Raw genomic sequence first — 12962 nt, 5'->3', positions numbered from 1 at the left:
CCTTACAACCTTATTCTAAAACCCTTACCAACTTATTCTTACAGCCTTACCACCTTATTCTAACACCCCTACTACTTTATTCTAACACCTTTACCACCTTATTCTAACACCTTTACCACCTTATTCTAACACCCTTACCACCTTATTCTAACACCCTTACCACCTTATTCTAACACCCTTAACACCTTATTCTAACACCCTTACCACCTTATTCTAACACCCCCTACAATCTTATTCTAATACCCATACAACCTTATTCTAATACCCATACAACCTTATTCTAACACCCCTAACAACCTTATTCGAACACCCTTACCACCTTATTCTAACACCCTTACCAACTTACTCTGACACCTTTACCACCTTATTCTAACAACCCCAGGACCCTATTCTGACACCCCTAAGACCCTATTCTGACACCCTGAAAAATATATTCCGACACCCTTACAACCTTAGTCCTATACCTACAACATTATTCTGATACCCCTAAGACCTTATTCTGACAACCCCACAACCTTCATTCTAATACCCCTACAACATTATTCTAATACCCCTAAGACCTTATTCTAATAGCCGAACAACCTTATTCTAATACCCCAACAACCTTATTCTAACACCAATACAACCTTATTCTAACACCCTTACAATGTTATTCTAATACCCCTACAATCATCATCCGGAACCCGGAATCTGATTATTGACACCCCTAAAACCTTACTCCTATACCCTTACAGCCTTATTCTAACACCCCTAAGACCTGTACTCCTAAACCCGGAATCTGACTTCTGACACCTCTAAGACCCTATTCTGGCACCCTTACCATCTTATTCTAACACCCTTAACACCTTATTCTAACACCCTTACTACTCTATTCTAACACCCCTACCACCTTATTCTAACACCCCTACAACCTTATTCTAACACCCTTATAGCGTTATTCTAACAACCTTACCACCTTATTCTAATATCACTACAACCTTATTCTGACACCCCAACAACCTTATTCTGACACCCCAACAACCTTATTCTGACACCCCAACAACCATATTCAAATACACCCATAACCTTATACGTATACCCCTACAACCTTACTCCTATGCCCTACAACCTTACTCCTATACCCTACAACCTTACTTCTATAGAAGACAACCTTACTTCTATACCCTAAAACTTTTACTCCTATACCCTACAAACTTACTCCTATATCCTACAACCTTCATCTTATACCCCTGCAACCTTCATCTTATACTCCCGGAACCTTCATCTTATACCCCTGCAGCTTTCCTCCTAAACCCGGAATCTAAGTTTTAACACCTTGACACCTTCCTCCTGAGCCCGGAATCTAAGTCCTAACACCCTGACACCTTTTTCCCAAAAACGGAATCGAAGTCCTAACACCCTAACACCTTATTCCTAAACCCGGAATCTAAGTTGTAACACCCTAACACCTTATTCCTAAACCCGGAATCTAAGTTCTAACACCCTTACAACCTTCCTCCTGAACCCGGAATCTAAGTTCTAACACCGTCACACCTTCTTCCTAAACCCGGAACCCTACTCCTAAACCCTGAACACTGAACCCTAAACTCTACTCCTAAAACCGGAACCCTACTCCTAAACCCGGAACCCTACTCCTAAACCCGGAACCCTAATCCTAAACCCGGAACCCTACTCCTAAACCCGGAACCCTACTCCTAAACCCGGAACCCTCCTCCTAAACCCGGAACCCTACTCCTAAACCCGGAACCCTACTCCTAAACCCGGAACCCTTCTCCTAAACCCGGAACCCTCCTCCTAAACCCGGAATCTGACTCCTAAACCCGGAACCCTACTCCTAAACCCGGAATCTGACTCCTAAACCCGGAATCTGACTCCTAAACCCGGAATCTGACTCCTAAACCCGGAATCTAAGTACTAACATCCTGAAACCTTCCTCCTGAACCCGGAATCTAAGTTCTAACACCACGACACCTCCCTCCTAAACACGGAATCTACGTGCTAACATCCTGAAACCTTCTTCCTGAACCCGGAATCTAAGTTCTAACACCAGGTCACCTCCCTCCTAAACACGGAATCTAAGTTCTTACACCCTGACAACATCTTCCTAAACCCGGACTCTGAGTTCTAACACCCTGACACCTTTCTCCAAAACCCGGAATCTAAGTTCTTACACCCTGACACCTTTGTCCTAAACCCGGAATTCAAGTTCTAACACCCTGACAGCTTTCTCCTAAACCCGGAATCTGATTTCTGACACCCCTAAAAACTTATTCCTAAACCCGGAATCTAAGTTCTAACGCACCTACATCCTTCATCCTGAATCGGGAATCTGACTTCTAACACCCCAACAACCTTATTCCAATACCCTGAAACCTTATTCCAGTACCCTGAAACCTTTATTCCAGCACCACTACAACCTTATTACAACACACCTACAACCTTATACTTATACCCCTACAACCTTATAATAACACCCCTGAAACCTTATTCCAATACCAATAAGAACTTATTCTAATACCCCTACTACCTTATTCCAATACCCATACAACCTTATTCCTGAACCGCGAACCCTCTTCCTATACCCCTACAATCTTCATCTTATACCCTACAACCTTCATCTTATACCCTACAACCTTCATCCTATACCCTACAACCTTCATTCTAACACCCGGAATCTGAGTTCTAACAACTTGACACCTTCTTCCTAAACCCGGAATCTAAGTCCTAACACCCCTACAACCTTATTCCTGTACCCTACAACCTTATTCCTATACCGTACAACCTTATTCCTATACCGTACAACCTTATTCCTATACCGTACAACCTTACTCCTAAACCCTGAAACCTTATTCCAATACCCTGAAACCTTATTCCTATACCCTAAAACCTTATTCCAATACCCTGAAACCTCATTCCAATACCCTGAAACCTTTACTCCTATAACCTAAAACCTTATTCCTATACCCTAAAACCGTATTCTGACACCCCTAAGATCCTATTCTGACACCCCTAAGACCCTATTCTGACACCCATACAACCTTATTCTAAGACCCTTACAACCTTATTCCAACATCCTGAAGACCCTATTCTGACACCCCTAAGACCCTATTCTCACACCCCTAAGACCTTATTCTAATACCCTTGAACCTATTCTAACACCCTTACCACCTTATTCTAACACCCTTACCACCTTATTCTAACACCCTTACCACCTTATTCTAACACCCTTACAACCATATTACAATACCCTGAAAACCTTATTCTAACACCCTTACCACCTTATTCTAACACCCTTACTACCTTATACTGACACCCCTAAGATCCTATTCTGACACCCCTAAGAACCTTACTCCTATACCCCTAAAATCTTCATCCTATACCATTCAACATTATTCCTAAACCCGGAATCTTACTTCTAACACCTTACAACCTTATTCTAACACCCTTACCACCTTATTCCGACACCCGTACAGCTTTATTTTAGTACTCCAACAACCTTCTTCTAACACCCAAACAACTATATTCTAATAACCCTACAACCTTATTCTAACACCCCTACAACCCTAATTCCAATACCCCTACAACCTTCCTCCTAAACCCGGAATCTGAATTCTGACCCCCCCACAACTTTCTTCTAACACCCTAACAACCTTATTCCAATACCCCTACAACCTTCCTCCTAAACCCGGAATCTGAATTCTGACCCCCCCACAACTTTCTTCTAACACCCTAACAACCTTATTCCAATACCCCCAAAACGTTATACAGACACCCCTACAACCTTATTATAACACCCCTAACAACCTTGTTGTAACACCCTAAGTCCGCATTCTGACACCCCTACAAACTTATTATAACACCCTTACCACCTTATTCCAACACCCCTACAACCTTATTATAACACCCAAACAACCATATTCTAACACCCCAACAACCATATTCTAACAACCCAACAACCTTATTCTAATACCCCTAAGACCCTATTCTGACACCCCTAAGACCCTATTCTGACACCCTCCAAACCATATTATGACACCACTAAGATCTTATTTTGACACCCTTAAGACCCTATTCTGACACCCCCAACCACCTTATTCCTATAACGTACAACCTTATTCTAATACCCGTACAACCTTCATTCCAACACCCCTACCACCTTATTCTAACACCTTTACCACCTTATTCTAACACCCCTAAGACACTATTTTGACACCCTCACCACCTTATTCCTATAACGTACAACCTTATTCTAATACCCGTACAACCTTCATTCCAACACCCCTACCACCTTATTCTAACACCTTTACCACCTTATTCTAACACCCCTAAGACACTATTTTGACACCCTCACCACCTTATTCTAACACCCTTACCACCTTATTCTAACACCCCAACAACCTTATTCCTAAACCCGGAATCTGACTTCTAACACCCCTACAACCTTACTCCTAAACCTGGAATCTGACTTCTAACACCCCTACAACCTTACTCCTAAACCTGGAATCTGACTTCCAACACCCTGAAACCTTTCCCCTAAACTCGGAATCTAAGTTCTAACACCCCTACAACCTTCTTCCTGTACCCTGAAACCTTATTCCAATACCCCTACCACCTTATTCCTATACCCCAAGCAACATCATTCCAACACCCCTACAAACTTATTGTGACACCCCTACAACCTTATTGTGACACCCCAACAACGTTATTCCTTTACACTCCGCATCATTCCAATACCCCTAAGACCTTATAGCAGTACCCCAGCAACCTTCCTCCTGAACCCGGAATCTGACATCGAACACTCGGAAACCTTATTCTTATACCCCCAGGACATTTCTCCTGAACCCAAAACCTTCTTCCTATACCCTCAAGCTTTATTCTAATACCCCCACAACCTTTATTCTAACTCCCTTACCACCTCATTCTAACAACCTTACCACCTCATTCTAACAACCTTACAACCTTATTCCTAAACCAGGAACCTGGCTACTGACACCCCTGAAACCTTTATGCCTGAACCCGGAATCTGAAGTTTTCTTTCTTTTTTTCTTCCTTTTATTCCTTCTCTTTCTATTACTTCTATTCCTTCTCTTTTTATTCCTGCTCCTTTTATTCTACTTACCGCATTATGCCTGCCCTGGGTCAGCTGAACTCGAGATGCTAAGCACTGGAGACGGTCACAGAGGGTGCCAATATTTCCTTTTGTTTTAGTTATTGGTTCCAAGGTTTGGTCGACGTTGGTCTTTTTCTCTACTGTGAGTAATGAATCCAATTTGTTCTTTACTTTGTCATTACCAATGGTGCAATTATCAAATTCGTCCGTCAACTTGCACTCAATGCAAGGTTTACCATTCTTGCAATGGTCGCTTTTAATTTTGCCTGCCTTTGCAAAGGCGGCACTAATCCCTATGTCTATGTCACAAATTTTGCTGTCTTCTTTCATTTTTTGTACGACGGCTTTTAACATTAAACAAGCAACCAATTGTTTATACTCTTGTTTATCATAAGGGTCTTTATCCTGACCCGTCCCGGGCTTGGCCGTATCACTATATTCAAGCTGAATTTTAGATATATGTTGCAGCCCTCGTGCAACAAGCTGGCATGCAGTTTTATTAGCGAAGCCATGGGCGTCGTTATCCTTCCAATTAGTGTTGTTGCAATGGAGCGCAGCGGTGGTCTGATTTGTAGTGTCCTTCATGTCATTTAGGAGTGATTCTAACTCTGTTCCAAAGTCACCCTTCATGTCATCCTAAGCATAAAACGATATATATATATATACATATATATACATATCTACATATACATAGATATACATATACATATACATACATATATACATACACGTACTTATATATATACACATAGACATATACATATATATATATACATACATATATATACATCTATGTATGTGTGTACATGTACATATATGTTGCCGATGTTATTGATGTTATTATTGTTATTATTATTGTTATGGATGTTGTTGATGTTGTTATGGATGTTGTTGATGTTGTTATGGATGTTGTTATGGATGTTGTTATGGATGTTGTTATGGATGTTGTTATGGATGTTGTTATGGATGTTGTTATGGATGTTGTTGATGTTGTTATGGTTATTTCCATTCCAACATCAGCACACTAAACCATGACCACAATCACGACCACAATCACGACCACAATCACGACCACAATCACGACCACAATCACGACCACAATCACGACCACACATTCCTTACCCAGGTAACCGTTCCGTTTACTTTTGTTTTATTCCTTTCTTCCCATTTCTTCACAATACACTCAAAGCGCTTACATTTTTCACCATTCTTGTCCTCTTCACACGGTTTACCTATACAAACAGACACAGACAAACACATAGACACATACATATATATATATATATATATATATACATATATACACATATATACATATATACGTACGTATGTATACATATGTATGCATACGTATATACACATATATACATATATACGTATGTACATATGTCTATGTATGTATATACATATACATATGATGTTTTCGTATTTTTGTTTTTGTTTTTGTATTTTTGTTGTTGTCTTTTTGTTTTTGTATTTTTGTTGTTGTCTTTTTGTTTTTGTATTTTTGTTCGTTTGTTTTTGTTGTTGTTTTTGTATTTTTGTTGTTGTCTTTTTGTTTTTGTATTTTTGTTCGTTTGTTTTTGTTGTTGTTTTTGTATTTTTGTTGTTGTTTTTGTTGTTGTTTTGTATTTTTGTTTTTGTTTTGTATTTTTGTTTTTGTATTTTTGTTGTTGTGTTGTTGTAGTTTTGCTTGTTTGTTTTTGTTGTTGTTTTTTTTGGATTTTTGGTTTTGTTTTTGAAAATGGATGTGGAATGGTCATATATTTGTTATTGGTAGGTTGGAGGAGAGAAAAAAAAATGTCTACTTACATATGGTCTTGGTTAGAGAAGACTTCGATAAGGAACTAGTAGTAGTAGTAGTAGTAGTACTAGTAGTAGTAGTGTTGTTGTTGTGTTGTAGTGGTTGTGCTGTTGTAGTTGTGCTGTTGTAGTTGTGGTTGTGTTGTATGTTGTGTCAGTATGTTGGTTATGTTAGTATGTTGGTTATGTTAGTATGTTGTGTTGTGTTAGTAGTGTTGGTTATGTTAGTATGTTGGTTATGTTAGTATGTTGGTTGTGTTAGTATGTTGGGTATGTGTTAGTATGTTGGTTATGTTAGTATGTTGGTTATGTTAGTATGTTGGTTATGTTAGTATGTTGTGTTGTGTCAGTATGTTAGTTGTGTTAGTATGTTGTGTTGTGTTGTTTGTGTTAGTATGTTGTGTTGTGGTTGTATGTTGGTTATGTTAGTAGGTTGGTTGTGTTGGTGGTATGTTGGTTATGTTAGTATGTTGGTTGTGTTAGTATCAACGCAACCAACATTTTGTGTTGTGTTGGTGGTACCAACATCTTTATGGTACCAACATTTTATATTTGTGGGGTTGGGTGGGGTTTACTTACATATGTCCTTTATAGCTTGGGCCTCAATTTTCTTCATTTCTTCCTTAGCACCGTAGTTGTCGTCGTTGAGCACTTCTTCTACTTTGTTCTTTAATTCCTTATCTTTGTTTTCGCCAACCTTGCAATTCGTAAGATCCTTTAAAGATACCCTATCACATTTAAAACACGTAACATTACCATTCTGGCAACCGTCACCTTTACCCATAATAGTCTCACTATTCTTAAAAGCCGCCGTTATTCCTGCCGCTACATTCTTCTCATCCCTACATGGAAAGTTGTCGTCTTGTAGTTTATCTGCAATGGCATTTAATAGAACACAGCGCATCGTTCTTTGGAACGATGCCTTAACGGCATCGTTAGGATCGGTGCCGTTGACAGGGATGTCGTAGAGACTTTTTAATCCTGCTGCGATAAGGAGGCAAGCCTCCTTTCCTTTGCTTTCATCCATACTGCAATGTTTGGTGACTTCCGTTTCCTTCTTATTCTTCTCTATCCCCCCTGAGAGTTCCGTCAGCTGACTCTTGGCTTCTTCCCACACTTGGTCCTATAAGTATATATATATATATATAAATATATATGCATATGCATAAATGCATATGCATATATACATATGTATGTATACATACATATATATACATACATACGTACATATACATGTATGTATATATATGTACATACATACAAATATATATGTAAGTACATATATGTATATGGATACCTACATATACATATATATGTAAGTATATATATATACTTACATATATACATATATATGCCTATATATGTATGTGCATATATATACTTACATATATATGTATGTGCATATGTATATATGTATATATATGTATATGTATATACATACATATGTGCACATATATATGGTTACTTCCTTACCCAGTCGGCTTCTGTTAGGGGGTCGCTGGTCTTATTTCTGATCTCCTTCAACCATCTCTTCCCCACACATTGGACACGCTCACATAATGTTAGTTCATTCATGGCATCCGTTGCCTTCTTTACAGCTTCGTCTTCTTTCTTGACGATGTCATTCAATTTGTCCTTTACCTCCGTTGTGTTCTGGCCACTTGTGCTAATGGAGCAGTTCTCCCATTTGTCGTCACTTTCTTGCCAATGGCAAGGAACACAAAGTTCCTTGCCATTAACTTTGCAAGTATCAGATGCTTTTTCATTTGGGTCTCCCCATAACGTGAAAGCTTTCTGTATCCCCTTTTCAATATCACATACAGCTCTGTCCTTCATATATTTTGCGTAAGAATGAAGTAAGAAACAACCCATCGTTTGTCTCAACGATGGGTTGGACAGAAGTTTGCCGTTGACGGACGACGACGGCGTCGTCGTCGTATTGTACAGTGCTTCGAAGCCGGTATTCAAATAATTGCATGCCTTCCTTTCAGGGTTGGTGGGTGTTCTTCCACCATCCATTTGATTACATTCTCCGTTTATGCTTGTGCCATGTGTCTTCGTCATTGCTTGTGACAATTCTTGCCACAATTCCTTAACATCCGTCGTCCAGAATGTGTCCTGTATAAGGTGGTGGTGGTATAATACATATATATATATATATATATATATATATGTATATGTGTATATATGTATATGTGTGCGCATATGTATATGTCTATATGTGTATACATATGTATGTACGTATGTATATATGTAGATGTTTCCTTACGTTGCCCTTTTGATCTTGTCCTTTAGCTGCTAAACATTGGAAACGCTCACAGAGGGGGTTCTTATTATTAAAATCAGTTAAGGTTTTATGTACTTCGTCCTCCTTCGTTTGTTTGTTTTCTTTGAACAGTTTAACCACTTTCTCCAGTACTTTCTCTTGGCTGGGGCCATTGGGAATAGTGCAATTGTCAAGTCCGTCCTTAGTGGTGTCGTCATTCTCCCATTTACATTCAAAACAAGTCTTGTCATTAGGAGTTTGGCATTGACCTGACGTATTCATAATGGTACTGCTTTGATCGAAAGCTTTCTTTAAACCTTTTTCTATGTCACAATATCCTTTGTTTTTTGCTTGTTCTTTTAATTTGTTAGCATATGCTTTTAATAAAAGACATTGTATAATTTGTTCAGAATATTTGTCATTGCCACTACTTTGAGTTTCGTACATTTCGTGCAGCAATGCTGCCATGTGTTTGCATGCTTCCTTATTTGCATTATTCGTAAAATTGCCATTGCAATAGGCACCTCCGGTGCCACCATTGTCTACCGTCGTACTGGTGATGAGTTTTTCCAACTTCTTCTCGACGTTGTTGCTCCAGAAATCTCCCTACATAGAAAGAGAAGGTATATATATATATATATATATATATATACGTATATACATATATATACATATACATGTATACATATATACATACATACACATATATATATGTATGCGTAGACATAAATGTATATGTATATATGAACAGTCTTTTGACCCCCCTTACGGTGTTGCCGCTTACCTGCTGCTTGTTGTTCAATTCCCAATGTTGTTTTGCACATCTCAGGCGCTCACAAAATGACTTGCTCTTTTCTTTCATGCATACATCAGCTGCAATAAGAAGAAAAGGAAAGCAAGAAAAGTTAATACAACATGTAAAATGACATGTGTATATATATGTATGTTGTATGTATTTATGTAGATTAAGTAAATGTATGTCATTCACAATCCATGAAAATATTTTCTCTTTTTTTTTTCTTTTTTCGTTCGGGATTGTTCTAAGTTTGCAGTTGGTGTGCCATCCGGTCCCAACCATCCTATCCCCACCATCCGGTATATAACATCCGGTCACTACCATCCGGTCACTACCATCCGGTTACTACCATCCACTTCCCACCACCCAGTTCCCAACATCCAGTTCCCAACATCCAGTCTCCACCATCCAGTCTCCACCATCCAGTTCATACCATCCGATTCATACCATCCAGTTCATACCATCCAGTTCCTACCATCCGATTCATACCATCCAGTTCATACCATCCAGTTCCTACCATCCAGTTCCCCAACATCCACTTCCCACCATCCACTTCCCACAATCCAGTTCCTAGCATTCGGTTCATACCATCCAGTTCATACCATCCAGTTCCCACCATCCACTTCCCACCATCCACTTCCCACCGTCCGATTCCTACCATCCACTTCCCACCATGTGGTTGATGTATAGTATCCGGTCTTTGTCTTCGAGGAGTTTTACCTACCCCCCTCCCGGGAGGGATGCTGGGATGCGTCCCTGCCATCCGGTACCTACCATCCGGTGTCCATCATCCGGTTTCTACCATCCAGTTCATACCATCCAGTTACTGCCATCCGGTTACTACCATCCGCTTCCCACCATCCGGTTCATACAATCCGGTCATTACCATCCAGTCTCCACCATCCTGTACCAACCATCCGGTTCATACAATCCGGACATTACCATCCAGTCTCCACCATCCTGTTCCAACCATCCGGTTCATACAATCCGGTCATTACCATCCAGTCTCCACCATCCAGTTCCCACCATCCAGTTCCCACCATCCAGTCTCCACCATCCAGTCTCCACCATCCGGTCCTTACCATCCAGTTTCTACCATCCAGTCTCCACCATCCGGTCCTTACCATCCAGTTTCTACCATCCAGTCTCCACCATCCAGTCTCCACCATCCAGTCTCCACCATCCAGTCTCCACCATCCAGTCTCCACCATCCAGTCTCCACCATCCAGTCTCCACCATCCAGTCTCCACCATCCAGTCTCCACCATCCAGTCTCCACCATCCGGTCTATAGCGTCCGGTCACTACCATCCAGTCTCCACCATCCAGTCTCCACCATCCAGTCTCCACCATCCAGTCTCCACCATCCAGTCTCCACCATCCAGTTCATACTGTCCGGTTCCCACCATCCGTTTACTGTGTAGTATCCGGTTTTTCGTCTTCGAGGAGTTTTACCTACCCCTCCCGGGAGGGATGCTAGGATGCTCCCCTGCCATCCGGTTCATACCATCCGGTTCATACAATCCGGTTCATGTCATCCGGTTCATACCATCCGGTTACTACCATCCGGTTTCTACCATCCGGTTCATACCATCCGGTTCATACCATTCGGTTCATACCATCAAGGTTCATACCATCGGGTTCATACCAGCGGGTTCATACCACCCGATTCATACCATCCACTTCCCACCATCCACTTCCCACCATCCGGTTGTTGCGTCGTATCCGGTTTCACTTGTCTGCGAGGAGTTTTTCCTTCCCCCTCCCGCGAGGGATGCTGGGATGCTTCCCTGCCATCAGGTTTCTACCATCCGGCCACTACCATCCGGTTACTACCATCCGGTTACTACCATGCGGCCACTACCATCCGATTACTACCATCAGGTTAGTGTATAGTATCCTGTCTTTGTCTGCGAGGAGTTTTTTCCTACCCCTCCCGGGAGGGATGCTGGGATGCTTCCCTGCCATCCGGTTCATACCATTCGGTTCATACCATCCGGTTCATACCATCCTGTTCCTACCATCGGGTTCATACCATCCTGTTCCTATCATCGGGTTCATACCATCCTGTTCCTACCACCCGGTTCATACCATCCAGTTCCCACCATCCACTTCCCACCATCCAGTTCATACCATCCCCTTCCCACCATCCGGTTATTACCATCCTGCTCATACCATCCACTTCCCACCATCCACTTCCCACCATCCACTTCCCACCATCCACTTCCCACCATCCACTTCCCACCATCCACTTCCCACCATCCACTTCCCACCATCCCGCTCATACCATACGGTTTCTACCATCCGGTTTCTACCATCCGGTTTCTACCATCCGATCATTACCATCCAGTTGATGCATAGTATCCGGTTTTTCGTCTTCGAGGAGTTTTACCTACCCCTCCCGGGAGGGATGCTGGGATGCGTCCCTGCCATCCGGTTCCTACCATCCGGTTACTACCATCAGGTTATTACCATCCGGTTCGTACCATCCGGTTTATACCATCCAGTTCATACAATCCGGTTCATACCATCCGGTTCATACCATCCGGTTCATACCATCCTGTTCCCACCATTCGGTTCATACTATCCGGTTCATGCCATCCGGTTACTATCATCCGGTTACTACCATCCGCTTCTTATGTCGTATCCGGTTTTTGTCTGCGAGGAGTTTTTCCTATCCCCTCCCTAATGTAACTGAAGCTAACCCCGGAACCTTACTCCTAAACCCAGAACCCTAAAACCCTGAACCCTGGAAAATTACTCTTAAACTCTGGAAAATTACTCCTAAACCCTGGAAAATTACTCCTAAACCCGGAACCCTACTCCTAAACCCGGAACCCTACTCCTAAACCCGGAACCCTACTCCTAAACCCGGAACCCTACTCCTAAACCCGGAACCCTACTCCTAAACCCGGAACCCTACTCCTAAACCCTGAAACCTACTCCTAAACCCTAAACCCTGAACCCTAAACCCGGAACCCTACTCCTA

At 41.5% G+C, this 12962-nt stretch overlaps 1 protein-coding gene across 1 annotated transcript in view; it reads right to left on the bottom strand.

Annotated features, from left to right (window-relative positions):
* Positions 1 to 12962, bottom strand: part of PKNH_0913400 (SICAvar, type I) — a gene marked incomplete at both ends in the record, with an annotated part of 24701 nt that overhangs the window by 8140 nt on the left and 3599 nt on the right. Inside the window, 6 exons of the mRNA XM_039114044.1 lie at positions 5017 to 5746; positions 6233 to 6342; positions 7493 to 8036; positions 8387 to 9031; positions 9183 to 9785; positions 9964 to 10052. Of these exons, the coding sequence (XP_038969673.1) occupies positions 5017 to 5746; positions 6233 to 6342; positions 7493 to 8036; positions 8387 to 9031; positions 9183 to 9785; positions 9964 to 10052 (2721 nt within the window). The remainder of the gene's footprint in view (positions 1 to 5016; positions 5747 to 6232; positions 6343 to 7492; positions 8037 to 8386; positions 9032 to 9182; positions 9786 to 9963; positions 10053 to 12962) is intronic.

Source organism: Plasmodium knowlesi (assembly GCF_000006355.2).
Source record: "Plasmodium knowlesi strain H genome assembly, chromosome: 9".
Classification (NCBI taxonomy): domain Eukaryota; phylum Apicomplexa; class Aconoidasida; order Haemosporida; family Plasmodiidae; genus Plasmodium; species Plasmodium knowlesi.
The sequence above is the reverse complement of the archived record's forward strand: the minus strand, read 5'-3'. Positions and strand labels throughout refer to the sequence as shown.